At 37.6% G+C, this 14,687-nt stretch overlaps 1 protein-coding gene across 1 annotated transcript; it reads left to right on the top strand.

Annotated features, from left to right (window-relative positions):
• The first annotated feature begins 6,512 nt into the window (after positions 1 to 6,512).
• On the top strand, positions 6,513 to 11,978 carry LOC130429697 (uncharacterized). Its single transcript, XM_056758411.1, has 3 exons — positions 6,513 to 6,525; positions 9,439 to 11,546; positions 11,834 to 11,978. The coding sequence occupies exon 2, from the start codon at positions 9,450 to 9,452 to the stop codon at positions 11,538 to 11,540; it is 2,091 nt and encodes a 696-aa protein (XP_056614389.1). The 5' UTR covers positions 6,513 to 6,525; positions 9,439 to 9,449; the 3' UTR covers positions 11,541 to 11,546; positions 11,834 to 11,978.
• The last annotated feature ends 2,709 nt before the right edge of the window (positions 11,979 to 14,687 follow it).

Below are 14,687 nucleotides of genomic sequence, written 5' to 3' on the forward strand. Positions count from 1 at the left end.
TCATTCTCCATCCACAGATACAGGTTTATAACCCAAGTAGCAAAGTTGTTTTTTCACTCTATGAGTGAAGCTCCTCATTCTCCAACCACAGATACAGGTTTATAACCGAAGTAGCAAAGTTTTTTATTCACTTTGAGCTTGAAGTTCCTCATTCTCCATCCACAGATACAGGTTTATAACCCAAGTAGCAAAGTTTTTTATTCACTTTGAGCTTGAAGTTCCTCATTCTCTGACCACAGATACAGGTTTATAACCCAAGTAGCAAAGTTTTTTATTCACTTTGAGCTTGAAGTTCCTCATTCTCCAACCACAGATACAGGTTTATAACCCAAGTAGCAAAGTTTTTTTTTTTTCACTTTAAGCTTGAAGCTCATCATTCTCCAACCACAGATAGAGGTTTATAACCCAAGTAGCACAGTTGTTTTTTCACTCTATAAGTGAAGCTCCTCATTCTCCAACCACAGATAGAGGTTTATAACCCAAGTAGCAAAGTTTTTTATTCACTTTAAGCTTGAAGTTCCTCATTCTCCAACCACAGATACAGGTTTATAACCCAAGTAGCAAAGTTTTTTTTTTTTTCACTTTAAGCTTGAAGCTCATCATTCTCCAACCACAGATAGAGGTTTACAACCCAAGTAGCACAGTTGTTTTTTCACTCTATAAGTGAAGCTCCTCATTCTCCAACCACAGATAGAGGTTTATAACCCAAGTAGCAAAGTTTTTTTTTCACTTTAAGCTTGAATCTCCTCATTCTCCATCCACAGATACAGGTTTATAACCCAAGTAGCAAAGTTGTTTTTTCACTCTATGAGTGAAGCTCCTCATTTTTCAACCACAGATACAGGTTTATAACCGAAGTAGCAAAGTTTTTTATTCACTTTGAGCTTGAAGTTCCTCATTCTCTGACCACAGTTACAGGTTTATAACCCAAGTAGCAAAGTTTTTTATTCACTTTGAGCTTGAAGTTCCTCATTCTCCATCCACAGATACAGGTTTATAACCCAAGTAGCAAAGTTTTTTATTCACTTTGAGCTTGAAGTTCCTCATTCTCTGACCACAGATACAGGTTTATAACCCAAGTAGCAAAGTATTTTATTCACTTTAAGAGTGAAGTTCCTCATTCTCCATCCACAGATAGAGGTTTATAACCCAAGTAGCAAAGTTGTTTTTTCACTCTATGAGTGAAGCTCCTCATTTTTCAACCACAGATACAGGTTTATAACCGAAGTAGCAAAGTTTTTTTTTCTCTTTAAGCTTGAAGTTCCTCATTCTCTGACCAGAGTTACAGGTTTATAACCCAAGTAGCAAAGTCTTTTTTTTTTCACTTTAAGCTTGAAGTTCCTCATTCTCCAACCACAGATAGAGGTTTATAACCCAAGAAGCAAAGTAGTTTTTTTCACTTTAAGAGTGAAGTTCCTCATTCTCCATCCACAGATACAGGTTTATAACCCAAGTAGCAAAGTTTTTTATTCTCTTTAAGCTTGAAGTTCCTCATTCTCTGACCACAGTTACAGGTTTATAACCCAAGTAGCAAAGTTTTTTTTTTTTTCACTTTAAGCTTGAAGCTCATCATTCTCCAACCACAGATAGAGGTTTATAACCCAAGTAGCACAGTTGTTTTTTCACTCTATAAGTGAAGCTCCTCATTCTCCAACCACAGATAGAGGTTTATAACCCAAGTAGCAAAGTTTTTTATTCACTTTAAGAGTGAAGTTCCTCATTCTCCAACCACAGATAGAGGTTTATAACCCAAGTAGCAAAGTTTTTTTTTTTTTCACTTTAAGCTTGAAGTTCCTCATTCTCCAACCACAGATAGAGGTTTATAACCCAAGTAGCAAAGTTTTTTTTTTTTTCACTTTAAGCTTGAAGCTCATCATTCTCCAACCACAGATAGAGGTTTATAACCCAAGTAGCACAGTTGTTTTTTCACTCTATAAGTGAAGCTCCTCATTCTCCAACCACAGATACAGGTTTATAACCCAAGTAGCAAAGTTTTTTTTTCACTTTAAGCTTGAAGCTCCTCATTCTCCATCCACAGATACAGGTTTATAACCCAAGTAGCAAAGTTTTTTATTCACTTTGAGCTTGAAGTTCCTCATTCTCTGACCACAGTTACAGGTTTATAACCCAAGTAGCAAAGTTTTTTATTCACTTTGAGCTTGAAGTTCCTCATTCTCTGACCACAGATACAGGTTTATAACCCAAGTAGCAAAGTATTTTATTCACTTTAAGAGTGAAGTTCCTCATTCTCCATCCACAGATACAGGTTTATAACCCAAGTAGCAAAGTTGTTTTTTCACTCTATGAGTGAAGCTCCTCATTTTTCAACCACAGATACAGGTTTATAACCCAAGTAGCAAAGTTTTTTTTTTCTCTTTAAGCTTGAAGTTCCTCATTCTCTGACCACAGTTACAGGTTTATAACCCAAGTAGCAAAGTCTTTTTTTTTTCACTTTAAGCTTGAAGTTCCTCATTCTCCAACCACAGATACAGGTTTATAACCCAAGTAGCAAAGTATTTTATTCACTTTAAGAGTGAAGTTCCTCATTCTCCATCCACAGATAGAGGTTTATAACCCAAGTAGCAAAGTTGTTTTTTCACTCTATGAGTGAAGCTCCTCATTCTCCAACCACAGATACAGGTTTATAACCCAAGTAGCAAAGTTTTTTTTTTTTCACTTTAAGCTTGAAGCTCATCATTCTCCAACCACAGATAGAGGTTTATAACCCAAGTAGCACAGTTGTTTTTTCACTCTATAAGTGAAGCTCCTCATTCTCCAACCACAGATAGAGGTTTATAACCCAAGTAGCAAAGTTTTTTATTCACTTTAAGCTTGAAGTTCCTCATTCTCCAACCACAGATAGAGGTTTATAACCCAAGTAGCAAAGTTTTTTTTTTTTTCACTTTAAGCTTGAAGCTCATCATTCTCCAACCACAGATAGAGGTTTATAACCCAAGTAGCACAGTTGTTTTTTCACTCTATAAGTGAAGCTCCTCATTCTCCAACCACAGATAGAGGTTTATAACCCAAGTAGCAAAGTTTTTTTTTCACTTTAAGCTTGAAGCTCCTCATTCTCCATCCACAGATACAGGTTTATAACCCAAGTAGCAAAGTTGTTTTTTCACTCTATGAGTGAAGCTCCTCATTTTTCAACCACAGATACAGGTTTATAACCGAAGTAGCAAAGTTTTTTATTCACTTTGAGCTTGAAGTTCCTCATTCTCTGACCACAGATACAGGTTTATAACCCAAGTAGCAAAGTATTTTATTCACTTTAAGAGTGAAGTTCCTCATTCTCCATCCACAGATAGAGGTTTATAACCCAAGTAGCAAAGTTGTTTTTTCACTCTATGAGTGAAGCTCCTCATTTTTCAACCACAGATACAGGTTTATAACCGAAGTAGCAAAGTTTTTTTTTTCTCTTTAAGCTTGAAGCTCCTCATTCTCCATCCACAGATACAGGTTTATAACCCAAGTAGCAAAGTTGTTTTTTCACTCTATGAGTGAAGCTCCTCATTTTTCAACCACAGATACAGGTTTATAACCCAAGTAGCAAAGTCTTTTTTTTTTCACTTTAAGCTTGAAGTTCCTCATTCTCCAACCACAGATAGAGGTTTATAACCCAAGAAGCAAAGTAGTTTTTTTCACTTTAAGAGTGAAGTTCCTCATTCTCCATCCACAGATACAGGTTTATAACCCAAGTAGCAAAGTTTTTTCTTCTCTTTAAGCTTGAAGTTCCTCATTCTCTGACCACAGTTACAGGTTTATAACCCAAGTAGCAAAGTTTTTTTTTTTTTCACTTTAAGCTTGAAAGCTCATCATTCTCCAACCACAGATAGAGGTTTATAACCCAAGTAGCAAAGTTTTTTATTCACTTTAAGAGTGAAGTTCCTCATTCTCCAACCACAGATACAGGTTTATAACCCAAGTAGCAAAGTTTTTTTTTTTTCACTTTAAGCTTGAAGTTCCTCATTCTCCAACCACAGATAGAGGTTTATAACCCAAGTAGCAAAGTTTTTTTTTTTTCACTTTAAGCTTGAAGTTCCTCATTCTCCAACCACAGATAGAGGTTTATAACCCAAGTAGCAAAGTTTTTTTTTTTCACTTTAAGCTTGAAGCTCATCATTCTCCAACCACAGATAGAGGTTTATAACCCAAGTAGCACAGTTGTTTTTTCACTCTATAAGTGAAGCTCCTCATTCTCCAACCACAGATAGAGGTTTATAACCCAAGTAGCAAAGTTTTTTTTTCACTTTAAGCTTGAAGCTCCTCATTCTCCATCCACAGATACAGGTTTATAACCCAAGTAGCAAAGTTGTTTTTTCACTCTATGAGTGAAGCTCCTCATTTTTCAACCACAGATACAGGTTTATAACCGAAGTAGCAAAGTTTTTTATTCACTTTGAGCTTGAAGTTCCTCATTCTCTGACCACAGTTACAGGTTTATAACCCAAGTAGCAAAGTTTTTTATTCACTTTGAGCTTGAAGTTCCTCATTCTCTGACCACAGATACAGGTTTATAACCCAAGTAGCAAAGTATTTTATTCACTTTAAGAGTGAAGTTCCTCATTCTCCATCCACAGATAGAGGTTTATAACCCAAGTAGCAAAGTTGTTTTTTCACTCTATGAGTGAAGCTCCTCATTTTTCAACCACAGATACAGGTTTATAACCGAAGTAGCAAAGTTTTTTTTTTCTCTTTAAGCTTGAAGTTCCTCATTCTCTGACCACAGTTACAGGTTTATAACCCAAGTAGCAAAGTCTTTTTTTTTTCACTTTAAGCTTGAAGTTCCTCATTCTCCAACCACAGATACAGGTTTATAACCCAAGAAGCAAAGTAGTTTTTTTCACTTTAAGAGTGAAGTTCCTCATTCTCCATCCACAGATAGAGGTTTATAACCCAAGTAGCAAAGTTTTTTATTCTCTTTAAGCTTGAAGTTCCTCATTCTCTGACCACAGTTACAGGTTTATAACCCAAGTAGCAAAGTTTTTTTTTTTTTCACTTTAAGCTTGAAGCTCATCATTCTCCAACCACAGATACAGGTTTATAACCCAAGTAGCACAGTTGTTTTTTCACTCTATAAGTGAAGCTCCTCATTCTCCAACCACAGATAGAGGTTTATAACCCAAGTAGCAAAGTTTTTTATTCACTTTAAGAGTGAAGTTCCTCATTCTCCATCCACAGATACAGGTTTATAACCCAAGTAGCAAAGTTTTTTTTTCTCTTTAAGCTTGAAGTTCCTCATTCTCCAACCACAGATACAGGTTTACAACCCAAGTAGCAAAGTTTTTTTTTTCACTTTAAGCTTGAAGTTCCTCATTCTCCAACCACAGATAGAGGTTTATAACGAAAGTAGCACAGTTTTTTATTCTCTTTAAGCTTGAAGTTCCTCATTCTCCAACCACAGATACAGGTTTATAACCCAAGTAGAAAAGTCTTTTTTTTTTCACTTTAAGCTTGAAGTTCCTCATTCTCCAACCACAGATACAGGTTTATAACCCAAGTAGCAAAGTCTTTTTTTTTCACTTTAAGCTTGAAGTTCCTCATTCTCCAACCACAGATACAGGTTTATAACCCAAGAAGCAAAGTAGTTTTTTCACTTTAAGAGTGAAGTTCCTCATTCTCCATCCACAGATACAGGTTTATAACCCAAGTAGCAAATTTTTTTTTTCACTTTGAGCTTGAAGTTCCTCATTCTCTGACCACAGTTACAGGTTTATAACCCAAGTAGCAAAGTTTTTTTTTTTTCACTTTAAGCTTGAAGCTCATCATTCTCCAACCACAGATACAGGTTTATAACCCAAGTAGCACAGTTGTTTTTTCACTCTATAAGTGAAGCTCCTCATTCTCCAACCACAGATAGAGGTTTATAACCCAAGTAGCAAAGTTTTTTATTCACTTTAAGAGTGAAGTTCCTCATTCTCCAACCACAGATAGAGGTTTATAACCCAAGTAGCAAAGTTATTTTTTTTCACTTCAAGCTTGAAGTTCCTCATTCTCTGACCACAGTTACAGGTTTTTAACCCAAGTAGCAAAATTGTTTTTTCACTCTATGAGTGAAGCTCCTCATTCTCCAACCACAGATAGAGGTTTATAACCCAAGTACCAAAGTTTTTTATTCACTTTAAGAGTGAAGCTCTTCATTTTCCAACCACAGATACAGGTTTATAACCCAAGTAGCAAAGTTTTTTTTCACTTTAAGCTTGATGTTCCTCATTCTCCATCCACAGATACAGGTTTATAACCCAAGTAGCAAAGTTTTTTTTTTCACTTAAAGAGTGAAGTTCCTCATTCTCCAACTTTAAGGTTTATAACCCAAGTAGCAAAGTTGTTTTTTTCACTTTAAGCTTGAAGTTCCTCATTCTTCCTCATTTAACTGTTTGCACTAAGTAAGGGAAATAGGGGTGGTTGTAGTAGGTGGGGTCCAGGTGGCATTTCATGGATATAAATGTTGAAACCAAACCTCCATCTATCTCATCTGAGCTGAAACAGTTTGTGACAGGACACAAGGTATCTCCAAAAAGGGTAAGATAATGGCATTTTTATATTCCAATTGGATCAACTTTCCTACTGTTTAATGGTTCATACTGTAGATTAAGTGGAAACAGCAAAACATCTTAGATTCACCTATTTTTCATTCGCCATAAATTAACCTCTTTTTTGTCCTTTTTTGAGTGTCATATATATACATTTATGTATGGTGTCATATAAAAACCTGTGTTGACAAGTGGAGAACAAACGTTTTTATAAAGAAAGTTTATGACGTTGGGTTACCATGTTTTATGGACCCATGAATGAAGTCTTAATATTTAACTGCCCTAAAGTATGATTTGTACTATTACTTCTGATTCATTATCTGCTATAAGTAAATAACTAAAAGAATAACAAAGTGCAGTTATTGTTCAAATTAAATGCTCTTAATACAATATATAAAAACGATATGTTAAGGAATGTTTGTATGCAGTATCAAGCACTATAATGAGCTGTTTGTACATTTAAAAATTTTTTGACTAGATTTGACTAGTCTAGCAGAATCATCAACAGTGTCATGATTAAGAATTAAGATCTTTAAAGACAATTAAGCTTTATGCATAAATTGTTATTGTGTACTTACAGTGCATCCTCAAATTATGCACAGCGCTTCAGTTTGTCCACATGTTGTTAATGTTACAACCTTATTCCAAAATGGATTAAATTCAGAATATTCCTCAAAATTCTACAAACGAACCCCATAATGACAACGTGAAAGAAGTTTGTTAAAAATCTTCTACAAATTTATTACGAATAAAAAACGAAAAAAGACCATGTACATAAGTATTCACAGCCTTGCTCAATACTTTGTTGAAGAACCTTTGGCACCAATTACAGGCTCAAGTCTTTTTGAGTATGAAGCTACAAGCTTGTCACACCTATTTTGGGGTAGTTTCTCCCATTCTTCTTTGCTGGACCTCTCAAGCTCCACCAGGTTGGATGGGGAGTGTCGGTGCACAGCCACTTTCAGATCTCTCCAGAAATCTGCAATCGGGTTCAAGTCTGGGCCACTCAGGGACATTCACAGAGTTTAACTTTTTTTTTTTTTTTTTTATGCATTTGGCATACGCTATTATCCAAAACGACGTACATTGCATTGTCCTATACATTTATACGTAGGTATGTGCAATCCCCTGGGATTGAACCCACAACCTTGCGCTGTCAACGCATTGCTCTTACCACTGAGCTACAGGAAAGGAATCTTTGTTCAATCAGACCAGAGAATTTTGTTTCTCATAGTCTGAGAGTCCTTCAGGTGCCTTTTTGGCAAACTCCAGGCAGGCTGTCATGTGCCTTTTACCAGGGGTGGTTGCCGTCTGGCCACTCTGCCATACATGCCTGATTGGTGAAGTGCCTCAGAGATGGTTGTTCTTCTGGAAGGTTTCCTCTCTCCACAGAGACATGCTGGAGCTCTGTCAGAGTGACCATCGGGTTCTTGATCACCACCCTGACTAAGGCCCTTCTTCCCCGATCGCTCAGTTTGGCCGGGCGGCCAGCTCTATGAAGAGTCCTGGGCTCTCATTTATATAACTGTGCGTTGGATCCTTACGAAAAGTGTACGTGTGCCCGAAAGCCAGAAACAGTGCACAGCAAAAAATATTCAGACTTCTAAAACCGTGCATACGCACACATGTAAACAATTTTCGCTTTATAAATCAAAGATCACTTGCAAGTGTGCGTATGTGAATCAGCCTCATATCGCGCCCCGTACATCAACTGAATATGCCACAGGTAGACTCCAATCAAATTGTGGCAACATCTCAAGGAAGATCAATGGAAACAGGATGCAACTGAGCTCAATTTTGAGTGTCAAGTCAAAGGCTTTGAATACTTATGTACATATGCTATTTTTTTTTTAATACATATGCAAAGATTTCAAACAAACTTCTTTCACGTTGTCATTATGGGGTTCTCTTTGTAGAGTTTTGAGGAAAATAATGAATTTAATCCATTTTCGAATAAGGCTGTAACATAACAAAATGTGGAAAAAGTGAAGCGCTGTGAATGCTTTCCGGATAAACTGTATGCCTAGTAGTTTGTAGATTAGGTTGTGCCTGCATGTAGCCTCAATTAATTAAATGTCTGCAGTCAAAAGATGTGTCAGGTTCGGTTAAATGAGCCAACGAGTATGTTTGTTGTGTATTACTGTTACATATAAGTAAGTATAAAGTGCTTACACTGCACGCAAGCAATATTAATTATGACCATTATAATCAATGATGCTATTTGCATATACATCAATTTACCCAAAAATACATCAATCAATCGAACACACTGCAGATTTTTCAAACACATAAATAAAGGGTGGAGATGGCACAGTGGCTCCCTGGTTAGCACTGGTGTCTTACAGCAAGAAGGTCCCTTGTTCGACCCCTGGCTGGGACAGGAAGCCTTTCTGTGTGAAGTTAGCATGTTCTACCTGTGTCAGCGTGGGTCTCCGCCAAGCAACCAAAGGCACGTCGGTGGGGTTCGTTCGAATAATCGAAGTTGTCCCATCCCTTATTTGCGTATGGATCACCTTGAGTAAAGATTTACTAGTGAGACTATACAACATCATCAATCGGCTGACATTCACATACACACACAAACAAAGTACTGAAAGAGTGTATTTTTCATTTTTCCACATAACATTGGCGTGAGAGTGCAATTTCAAAATTGGAGTGGAATTTTCTGCAACTGATTTACTGACAAGGCGTACATTAATAAAAACAAATCCTCTCCCTAGGCTCCACTAACAATTTCCTTGAAGACTTTGTACAACGCTTTTATTGCTGGAAGCATCATGCATGAACTACCATATGTTTACTTATAAAGACTAGATCAAAATATCAAACTAACTGAGCACAAATATCGCAACTCCTACAGCACTTCTGACTTTAAAAATATTGATTTCTTTGTTTTGAACAGAAACAGAAGCCATGACTGAAATTTCAAAGGTATATCGTAGCCTTACAACAGCTGAGGACATGAGAAACCAAACTAAACTTCAAATGCGGCCCTATGCCAACTGGGAAGAATATCTAACACCGGCACCACTTTCAATAGCCATCCTGGGAGAGCTGGTTCACATATCATCCTCAGACGATTTCTCTCTATATAAAAGTACTCCCCCACCTACTAACCCACCTCCTACCCCACCTACTACCCCACCTCTCTACAAATACATTAAATACCCTGATTCCTTCCGTGCTTGCCTCATGCAAGTGTGTAACTCTGGTTGGAGGGCATTTAACGAGGCCCATAAGAGCATGGATCAGATTCGCCTTCACACATACCAAGTTCCACAATACATGAAAAATTCTGTCAAGATTCTATTCGAAGGCACTGATGAAGTTGTCCAAGCGCTTCTTCCTGGTCAGCTGAAAAATATCAGTGACATTGCAGATGAATGTGTGCAGTTGTCTGGAGAAACTGAAAAAAAATTCACTTGTGTCATCAACATCATCAGCGAGCTGCTAGAAGCCTGTTTTAGTGCAAAGAAGTGTTATGGGGACGAGTGGAAAAAACTCAAGATGGAACACGATGAGGCAAAACTGAGAGAGCAGTCAATTCGAGCAGCCAATGACAGGACACAGAAGGCAATAATTGCGATGGAGAAGGAACTGGAGCAGGCTCACCTCAACTACCAAAAAGCTATGGATTCTCTGCCAACAGGATGGGAAATGATTGGTATGGATTTTGTGAGTGGGATTACACAGAGCATTACATGCTTGGTTGATGGAGTGACACATGCTATTAGTAACCGAGGTAGCATGACGTGTTCTAAACCTGATACTGTAAGCCATGATAAAGATGTAGGAAGAGATATGATTGATGAAATAATGGCATATAGCAAGTCATTAGAAATATTATCTTATGCTCAGAGAATCCAGAATGAAATGGGTGTGAAAAGTGAAAATGATGAAATTGATTGGAAAAATCTGTATGATCAGAAAGAAGCAGCCACAAAAAGTGATAACATAAAAATACAGCTCAAAAGAATCAGTGATGATTTAGAAAAAAACGGTGACTGCACAGCAAAGAATCAAGCCCAGAATTTATGCAAGAAGGGAATTGAAATCTGCCAAAGTTTGGCAAAATATGCACCAGATGGCAAATGTGACGAAGTCAACAGCAAAAAAATTATAGTTGATGTCTTGGATCTTTATAATTCAGCAGTTCAGTTTGATTGCAAAAGCAAAGACGCCACAAATTCTCCAGCCATTTCTGCAAAGCCACCAATGATGTCTAAAGAAGAAAACAAGTCTGGGAGATTTTCACAGATGGTGGTAGAAAATGCACGACTTCAAATAGAGCAGACCCGAGCTCAGATGAACCAGACAAGAGAGAGCTATGAGAAGTGTTACGATAAACTAGAGATTAACCAGAAAGAACTCGATAAAGTCCTGATCACAATGAGAAATTGTGATTTGAAAACTATCGACTTCAACACAACCATAAAGATGCTGGTCAAAGGAATGGAGGCAATGGGGAGAGTGCAGGTGCAGTGGCAGAAGATGGTTCACTTCTTTCAGATGGTTTCTAACCTAGTGAAAACCAGCATGAGCACAACTCTCAAAAACTTTGTCACAACCGCTGGAGACACTCAAAATCTCTCTTACAATGCAAAGCTTTTCTCAAAAGATATGCTGTACACCCAAGCCTTCCAAGCCTGTAACATTGCTAGCCTAGTCAACATGATCTCTGACACATATGTGGATGTTTCCAACAAGTACCTCATGGACCGTATCAGCTCACTGGGCAAACTAATGACCATGGATATAAAGGACCAAGCATTTATGAGAGAGCTACATGAGCTCAGAGAAGCCTGTGATGATGCACAGAATGGCATTAAAAACCTTGTGCTAAAAAACAAAGAAGAGTTTGACAAGAATAGCAATGCAAGATTTGAAAATATTAACAGACAGCTGGGTCCCATTTTGCCAGATGCTCATCCAGAGCAAATCAAGAGCATTACAGCTGCAGTTGAATCTGGATTCAGTATAGCAGACGAAGATCAATACTGCTGAGTTAAGGTACTGCAAAAAGTGTTAGTTCCGAAGATTTTTTTTTTCTTTAACACGTAGTACCTCAGGGTTATTTTAGACAAGTTTGCTCATGCTACTATTGAGAAGCCTTTCAGTTTTAAATCTAAATGTATTCAGATACAGTATTTGACTCAAGAAACATCATGAAATTTTGTAATATTAAAGTCATGTATCACCTTATTTTGATTTCAGCTTTGTCTATGTGATAGCATTGTTGGTTAAAATAGTTGCAGTTATCCTGAACTAAATAACTGTGTATCTATGTTTCTTTTTAGAAAATACGAGAAAAGACAAAAGCATCATCCACTCATGTCATCCCTCTGTTTCTAAAATGGTGATCAAGATTAAGTGTGGAAATTGGAGAAGATGTTTGAGTGTTTTCTTGTACTTATTATGTTTAATTATGGATTTCTGTTAGGGTTTAAGTGGTACTTTAAGCGGTAGATGATGAGAGCACAGAAATTGCTATTTTAGATCAGCTTTTATTGTATTTGTTACTATATTCTCTTCTGAACTTGATTTTAATTACATGTAATGGACTCTTATGCTCTCCGATGTATCCTTCTTCAGAATAACTAACATTGAACAACCAATTCCAATCTGATTAGTCTGACACTGACACGAGAGTCTGATGCCCTAAACAGTGTCCTATACACCATGAAGTCGCTCACACATCACTGGAGCACTTATGTCGATTGTGAACATGATTTTTTTTTCATTCATTTATATATTCATTTGTTTGTTTATGGGTACATTTGTTATTTTATTCAATTCAACTTAAATCATATTAAAGCAAATTAGTAAATCCACTGTATGCAGAGCGGAAAGTGTGTCTCACTCTCAAGCGCTTTTTGCCACCGTGTTGCTTTTTTTGTTGCCGTTGCCATGGTGAATTGTAATATTAGAGCGCCATTAATAATATCATTAAGCATGGCTTGTTGTAGTTGTGGTGCAAGCACTTAACACAAAGTAAATCTACTCAACTCAACTTTATTTATATAGCCTTTTATACAATTTTCATGGTTACAAAGCAGCTGTACATGAGACACATTTAATACAAGTATGAATTCTAAAGCAGCCCCCCCGGCCAGGCAGATAGTGCAAAACAATATGCAAACGGTGGTGAGGAACCCAAAACTCCCATCAAGAAAAAAAACCTCAGGGGAACCCAGGCCCAACCAGGGGATTCCAGTTCCTCTCTGGCAAAAGCTGCTGCCTCTGCACAAGCTCAACAGTGCTTGCACAACAAGGCTTAGTAAAAATATAAAAATTAAGGATTTAAGATTATCATTAACAATCTAATAGCATTTGAAATGTTGTAGGAAAAACAAAGTTGTCGCGTCCTTTATCCAGCTCTATCCTCTTAGCTCTTGTCAGGTCACCGCTTCCCATTCTCAGCTCTGCCATCAGGTCTGGGCATGAACTGCATCCTGCGGTAACCTTGGAACAAAGAGACAAGACTGGCTGAGAGTAGAGTACTGTTCTGCACTCTTTGATGCAACAAGTACATCATTTGTTGTTGGATGTGTTCCTGGTTCCGGTTGATCTAAATAATGCAGCCTAAATCCTCTGAGGATTAATATTATGGAGGTATAGTGTATACAAGATTAAAAAGATGAGTCTTTAGTCTAGATTTAAACTGACAGAGTGTGTCTGCCTCCCGGACCGTGCAGGGAAGAATATTCCAAAGTTTAGGCGCTAGATAAGAAAAGGATCTACCACCTGCACTTGATTTTGAAATTCTAGGTATTACCAACTGACAGGACCCCTTAGAGCGTAATGTACGTGGAGGTCTGTAATACAATAGAAGTTCATTCAAATACTGCGGCGCTAGACCATGTAGGGCTTTATAGGTAAAAAGTAAGATCTTAATGTTAATGCGATGCTTTATAGGTAACCAGTGCAAGGTTGACAGAACCGGGGTTATATGCTCATACTTTTTTGTACGTGTAAGAACTCGAGCTGCCGCGTTTTGAACCAGTTGCAGTTTTTGTAATAGGCCCGCAGGGCAACCACCTTAAAGTGCATTACAGTAATCTAGTCTTGATGTCATGAATGGATGAATTAATTTCTCTGCATCTGACAGTGACAGCATATGACGTAATTTAGATATATTCTTAAAATGGAAAAATGCAATTTTACATGTGTTGGCGACATGGCTTTCAAATGACAGAGTACTATCGAATACAACACCAAGATTCTTATCTGATGACGAGGATTTTATGGAGCATCCGTCAATAGTTAAGCAGTATTCTTGGTTGTTACGCATAGCAGTTTTCGGTCCAGTAAGTAACACTTCTGTTTTGTTTTACTCATCCACATTTTTAAGTCAACTATGCAATCCTTTATTCGATGAAGCTGCTGGGTTTCATGACGCTTCGAGGAAATATAAAGTTGAGTATCATCAGCATAACAGTGAAAGCTAATTCCGTGTCACTTTATTAAAAAAAATCTACCCAGGGTTTATTAATCTACCCAATAGTTTTAAATTACAATCTACCCAGGGTTTATTGAACTAACTCAAATCAGCTGTTCTGAAACCAAAAACTCGGTCAGGGTTCTGTGCTTCCTGATTCGAGATTTCATGCCTTGTGGACGGGACCGTGACAGTATCATGTCTTGTGTGTATGTTTTGTTTTGTGTGGAGACACGTGGCGCTATGTTTTGACCTTTCGCCGCGTGTCTTCCTGTTTTTCGTTTAGCTCCGCCCCCTTGTTTCTCCGTTTGTGTCCCATTAGTGTTTTATCTCCCTCACCTGCTCCATCTTCTCGCCAGATTTCCCAGTAGTGTTTAGTGTTGTCACCTGCCCGTCTCCGTCCCTGTGCAATCTCCCTATTTAGTTTCCCTCATGCCTTGTCGGTTCATTGTTGTTTCTTGTCTTCCCCTGCGTTACTCTTCCAGACGGATTTTGGATTGCCCTGTTCCTGTTTCCTGCAACGATTGTGAGTTCTGTCTTTGGATTTCGTGGATTTTCGAGCAAATACCTTTTCACAACACTGTATACCTCTTTCACATTATTAATGTCCATACAAAAAAATGGGCTTATAAACGAGAGGTTAAAAACATCTTCAAAATGTAATTTTCTAACATCCCAACCAGAATTTTCATAATATTAACACGTATTACTGA

This window comes from Triplophysa dalaica, chromosome 10 (assembly GCF_015846415.1).
Source record: "Triplophysa dalaica isolate WHDGS20190420 chromosome 10, ASM1584641v1, whole genome shotgun sequence".
In the NCBI taxonomy this organism is placed as follows: domain Eukaryota; kingdom Metazoa; phylum Chordata; class Actinopteri; order Cypriniformes; family Nemacheilidae; genus Triplophysa; species Triplophysa dalaica.

Coding starts and splice junctions, on each gene's coding strand:
- LOC130429697 (XM_056758411.1), top strand. CDS start 9,450: ATGACTGAAATTTCAAAGGTATATCGTAGCCTTACAACAGCTGAGGAC.